Here is a 6613-nt window from a genome sequence, read left to right on the forward strand (position 1 = left end):
GGTATGACTCATCTACTTGGACCTATTTGAGACATTAGTAGATGTAGGATAGTTATAAACTAAATTTTATAATCTCCGAACTACTACTTATAGAGTTTGGTCCTCCCGCCAATCTCCAAAATCTAATAAGTCTTTTTCTTTTTTTAACTTTTCTTCAGATGGAACTTTATTTATATCAGCTAATGTATTAACGTGACTTACGTTATTATGTCTATCTACAAATTAGGCATGTGGTCATGAACACTTAGTACTTCTAGTGAAAATTATTCAATAAAGAACAGCTAGAGGTACGCCCTGTGTGATCGAGGATATTAAGGCTCTTAACAAGAGGCAGTCCCGACCATTCTTACACAAGCTACCACTGCTAAATCTTAACTGACTAAATTGTATTTTAGTTTAATATAGTTTGAAACCTAGTAATTTCCATCGAAATTTACATGTTTGGTATTTTACTGGGGCCTTATAATGGCCTTGTCCGAATATCTGATATGTAAAATGGAAAAGGTATCAATTAATAAAACCGTTGAAAACCATTTAAGAAACTTAAGCTCCTCGTACTATTAAGAGTACGTTTATAGTTTACGTACTGCTTAAGAGTATGTTGACAACATAGAGTCTAATGTGGAGGCCCGGCTATTACAACAGTTTCTTCATCCGGTATCGAATCAAAGAAAATCATGTCGCCACCTCGTCAGTAAGCGATGGAGATTGCCGAGGAAGTCCAAGCAGTCTTCTCGACAATTGAACAAACACAGGCTTCATTGTTCACGTAGTAAATTTATTCATCGTGTAATTTTTTTTTACATAACTTATTCATTTCAGTTAGCTGAACATGTAAGGAATGTATTGTAATAAATGCAGTAGTTTGTTTGGACACTTAAAAATGTGATTTTTAGTGTCAAGTCTTGTCTGAAGAAAGTAAACTCAGTCAGAAGTGCCATTTGGAATGGCGCGCCTGCTATATTTATTAATCACGACCCTATGTAAAACGAGATATTTTCTACCATCGGGTCATGTGAAAATACCCGTCTTTATGGTTTTGAATGAATCATCACTTCTATCTCGTTGTATTCTCTATTTCACTAATCGGTCCGGTTCTCTGGTGCCATAGATTTTCACCTAAGGTACTTTGTCCACAGAGCGTATGTTGGTAAACAGGACATAAATGAGGACGTTATTATGTTTCTAAAAAACGTACAAACTTTGTGGGCAGGCTAAGGTGATACACTCGTCAGAATCTATGTCATATTATACTTTTGGGGTTATTCCTCACACCTTAAGATGTGTGTGAAGATGTTCAACAGATTGGGTTGACCAGAATAGTAACTCATATGGTCCGTACGAGAATGTTTTGGTAGAACAATTCAACACACTTTGATGCTATTAAATTTATATTTCTTCGAAACTTTGTAATCTCTCCGCACATGCTGTGCTTACTCACATAGAGACGTAAGTATTCTAGATTGTGCATTTAGCAAACTGAAACAACTCTCGGAAGTCGGTCAAAAGTCGGTTAAGTTGTAATATACTCAACGTTTTGGGGTTTAGAATCGTAAACAGCTCTTGGGAGTAAGCTACCCCAGATGAACTCTATATGTCAAAGAGATTAATTTGCTATAAATGTGATCTGAGAACTTTTGGCTCACTTTGGGAGGTATCCTGTGAGCAGAATCATATTTAATTCAATAATAAGCATCATAAAATTTTCCTGCCGAATAAAATCCAAAAACATGGGAAATCCTATTTTAGTAATTTTATGGCAAATATGATTGTAGAGGATTAGAATCTGTTAGAATGCCACTTTGTTCACAGCTTTAAATACCTATCATATCCGATAGAAGTTAGTGTTAAAATGACTGGCGTGTAAATAAGCTATATGACTAAACTAACTAACCGAACGCTGGCTTAGTTGGTTCAGTCATTCTTCTAATTTAGTACAAAGTTGGAAAGTGTCATCACGAGTACTTCGATCTCATTCCGTATAATCCGCTCATGGGTGGATTTGTCTGAGCGTTCTACGCTGGGATCACCACTATTCTCGAACCTTCCGCACTCGGCAATAGTGCTGACCTAGTACCATTTGATTGGGTTCCATTACAAAACATATCCAAGATAAGATTTGAATTCGCGACCATTCCGATTTTGTAGAAGATTAAATGAATGGCTGAACCAACTAACCTAGAATATGCGTTCGGTGCGTTTGACTGTTGTAGAAAATATCCGGCCAGTCTAGAATATCAAGATCAAATGAAATAACACATTGTCCGGGGGGAGAAAAAGCTACTAAAACTGCTCATGCTCAGGTGATTCCGAGAATATACACACTGGGAAAGAATTCTGACTTTGGTGGCCACAGCTCTACTGCATCCGACTCATTGTAGTTGGGGTAATACGGTATACAGTATCTTCTTGTGCATCATTGTGGTCTTATGTATGTCAAGAGCAGTATTGCTTGCCCTCTTGAAGCAAGTATGTGTAGCGTTGCACGTGCTTCAAAAAAAAATAAGAATCACTCCTTGAAGTTGATATCAAGTTTGGTGACTATTTTTATGGTCAGCTGAAAAGAGGGGCCGCTTGTACTGTGCGATATTTTAAAGATGCAACCCCTGGGTTAGGTAAGTTCTCACTTATATGTACCACGCGTGGGTGCATTTGGAGCCAGGTAACCGCGTGCAGTTCGGTACTAGCCCATGTTTTTATTACAAATATGGCAAAAGAAAAACTGAAAAGCTCTCACGTCCTTGGTCAGCTGGCGCAATCTTTACTCCCAACCGAGTCCCCGGCTTCGGCTGACATGGCCACTCGTCGAGAGTATGTACGGTATTTAAATAAATACATATTTAGGTCTCGCGCAAGTTTGGATCTCGCAAAAAGTGTTCTATTTTCAGAAGGCAATGCTTAAAGGGATGAGTTTTTATATATAAAAACAAACTGGAGAAAATTACTTAAAAATAGTTCAATTGGTTTATAAAAATACATTTTTTTTAGGAATGTATGCTACTGACCACTTGAAATAAAGAGAATTATCCCTCTCCCGCCCAAAAACATCTATATTTGATTAGTAAGAGCGAGATATATAGCTGTGACGTAGTGAACCAGTGATCGTCATCACAAGAATACATATTAGGGGTTTTTCTTAAATTATTACTAAACAAAAGCGTTTACTAATTATTATCACCCTTTTGTTCAAAGTATGTCCAATGAAAATATAGTTTTTTGATACTCCTTCTGCGCAACTTTAAAGAAAACCTTACGTTGAGCACTTGAGCTATAATTAGAAAGATTCTATTAGCTATTCTTAATATTAACAAAAATAGAACGAAGCTAATTAAAAAATATTCATTTTGAAAAAAATTCAATTATTTACAAGTCCGCCCGTCCGTCGACCGTGTGCCACCAGTATGGCCTGCGTGAGTGTCCTGTGGGCTCAGGCCACAAGCCCAGGGGCTCAGGCCTCAGGGCCTCAGGCGGTCAGGCTTCAAGGTTGTATCCTGTTCTGTGCCAAGCTGTGGCCTGTGCCAGTGTTGAGTGTGCCCTGTTACGGTCCCTGTGGTTGTGAGTCTGTGACTTCTTGTACGCGGCGAGGCCTACTGGAGCTGGACTGCTGGAGTCACGACTCATCAAGACTCAGGACTCAGGAGTCAGGACTCACAGAAGGTACTCGATCCAATTAGGGCTGGCAGCCTGCCGAAGGCCGAGGGCTCGAGACTGAGGGGCAGGGCTGAGGGCCGAGGGCCAAGGATGGTCAGCTGGTGATTGATATTTGGCCGTGATACACAGTTTTAGAAAAACCATGTATATTTTAAAAATTTGTAGTTGATATAAATTATAAACCATCAATTGTTTTTTAATTTACAGCTATAAAAAAATTAAGATAAAATAAACGAAGGGAGAGTGCAGGTTTTTTTTAATTCTGCGTGCGTCATATTTTTGAAGCCTGTCACTCTAGCTCTACTCTAGAGAGAGTAGAAGGCTGAAAAATACATAGTTGTCTTCTTCAAAATAATAGACAGAAGGCTATAATTTCAGGTTTGTACGTCTTTTAATTTATTTACAAATAAGAGCATTTGAGCATGTCTTATAAAGCCTGTTCATATGCAAAATGTAGTTGTCTTGCTTTCGACAAATTTAAAGTTAATGCATGTACATGGTGTACGTGTTACGTGTACGTGCTATATGTCATGTACATGTACATTAGCTTTCTTGTATATGCAAGGACCTGTACTTTTAAAAAAAAACTATGCAAAAATCTCCATGTACAAAATAACGCTATCGGGTATTTGTTATTTAAGATAACGCTGTAGGGTATTAAAATAGATACACAACAGAAGTTCAAAAATAATATGCAAAAAAAATTCCATGTACAAAATACCGCTATAGGGTATGATTTATTGAAGATAACGCCGTAGAATATTAAAATAGATACACAACATGAGACAATATTGCTACACCGTTATAGCTTATAGTGCATCAAAATATCATTTATGTGATACTTGTTTATATAAAGGGTACAAATATCAATATTTATATTAAAAATTACAGGCTGGTCCTCTTGAACCCAACATCAGTCGCTGACTCGCTGCTGAATCTGTCCGCTCTGGCCCACTGAGTGACTGGGCGCCATACGACACGCAATAGCTAGTTCACTATAGAACGAATTCTGGTTTTTTTAATACATTTTTGAAGTGTATCTATGGACAAAACATGTCGCTCATAAAATTTTCCTGTTTTTGTTTTAGTACTATTTATCCCAGGAAATAAATAAAATATCGTCACGACGTCACAGGAACTATTTTGTGATCTTTTGCCTTCTTGAAAGTTTAGTTTAGTTTATATTTTAAAAAAAGAAAATATAATACAAAAACAAGGATGACTGTGAAGTGTGAAGGGTGAACCTATAAAAAATACTGGCACTCTCTGGGGTGGAGTCTGGAGTCTGGAGTCCTGGCAGTGTGGCAGAGTATTTCATACAGAGTGCACTGAGGCACTCTGCCAGAGTTATTTATTTGCTTTAGTATTGTCGATAGTTGGGTAAAATGGGTATGTTTACATACAGATTACATACTGTATTTACACCTGGGGACTGGGACTGGCAGGACGGTCGTCGAGGTCTCGAGGAGACTCTACTCTACTCTCTACCTCTACTCTAGAGCTAGAGTAGTAGTTGAAGTAGAGACTGTTGAGCTTTCAGGTTTAAGTCTTAAGGTTACTAAGGTTAGAGCTCCTGAGTCCTGAGTCCTGAGTCCTGACATTGAGATGGGAACAGGGAAGCAGATTTTTATTTACATAGTGATTTTCGCACACACAGTTGACACTTCACACTTCTAGTGCACACTGAGAGAGAGGGCGGGCGATGGACGGTTGGACCAGCAAGTCCCCAGCAATGCCGGCCTGGTAAATTTCACAAGTTTAAAAAATAAATAAAATAGACTCTGAGTCTGGGGAGCCTGGGCCCTGGAGTCTGGATTAGGGACCCGGTTGAGAGTGGGATAGGCGGCTAGGCCGTAAGGCGTAAAGGCCTGAATATGCGTATGTAAATAATGCGTGATGGGGATAATTTTATATATTTCCTTATTCCATTTTCCCCCCCAAGCCCACGGCCCCACCCTCTGGCCTCTGATACCCCCCTCTGGCCCCCCTCCTTTGAGTCCTTTAACCCCCCCTCAAAGAGAAGATCTCTCTGACTCTTTCTCTCTAAATATAAAAATATTATTGTTTTTGTTTGTTGTTTTAAAAAAAACAAATTTAAAAGAAGAAAAAAAATTAAATTTTTATTTAAAAAAATCATATTGTTTCATAGCCCTATGAAAATAGAACAAATATTTTTATAAAAATAGTTTAATATTATACATAAATATCATACAAACTGAACAGTGTCCAAGACGTCAAAGTGTCACATGTCAAATATCACAACAAGACTCACATGCGAAAATTGAAGGAGGGCTCCAATAATCTTCGGTAATCTGAACTGTTTTGGAAATTTGTCTGGAGGACAGGAACACTATTTTTTTTTTGACGCAGCAACCTGTAACTGGTCTTTATCTCCATCCCAACTAGTTTTTCAATACACGCGGACCGATTTTGCGAAATATATGAGGATACAGTGTATTTAAATAGGCACACTAACGCTCTAGACCCTCTTAGCACTTTATGAGATAGTGACTGCAGCAGTTTGCTTGAGTTGAAAATCACATAAATACGCGTGCAAGTCTTGCAGACCACCTCAGCTTTTCACGTCGAACGCAAAGAAGTATGGTTTCTCGAAACGTTGTTGACACAGTCGACACGATGGAGGCTCGTGAAGTCACTAAACGGGAGATTATGGAGTCCATCGCCGAACAGGCCTTCCCTGACAATGATCCTATGTATTTGATTGACGTTGGGGAGGTGATTCGCAAGCATCGCGTGTGGAAGGAATTAGTATGTGCGTATGCAAGTGTAGCAAGTCGACTGTCCTCTATTCTTATATGCCTTTGAGTACATGCACTCGTGTGCACGTATTGTAGAAGTCTAAAAGGGTCAATATAAAGGGCCACACATACATAGACACACTTACACATACCCACACACACATACACACATACACACACACACACACACACACACACACACC

General features: G+C 38.7%; 1 protein-coding gene across 1 annotated transcript in view; it reads left to right on the plus strand.

The window, feature by feature from the left end:
• Nucleotides 1-6020: 6020 nt before the first annotated feature.
• The window catches only part of SARC_04847 (hypothetical protein), a 4142-nt gene continuing 3549 nt past the window's right edge, over nt 6021-6613 (plus strand). The window contains exon 1 of the mRNA XM_014301309.1: nt 6021-6420. Coding sequence (XP_014156784.1) covers nt 6253-6420 — 168 coding nt within the window. The 5' untranslated portion in view covers nt 6021-6252. The remainder of the gene's footprint in view (nt 6421-6613) is intronic.

The sequence above is a fragment of the Sphaeroforma arctica genome (assembly GCF_001186125.1).
Source record: "Sphaeroforma arctica JP610 unplaced genomic scaffold supercont1.287, whole genome shotgun sequence".
NCBI lineage: Eukaryota > Ichthyosporea > Ichthyophonida > Sphaeroforma > Sphaeroforma arctica.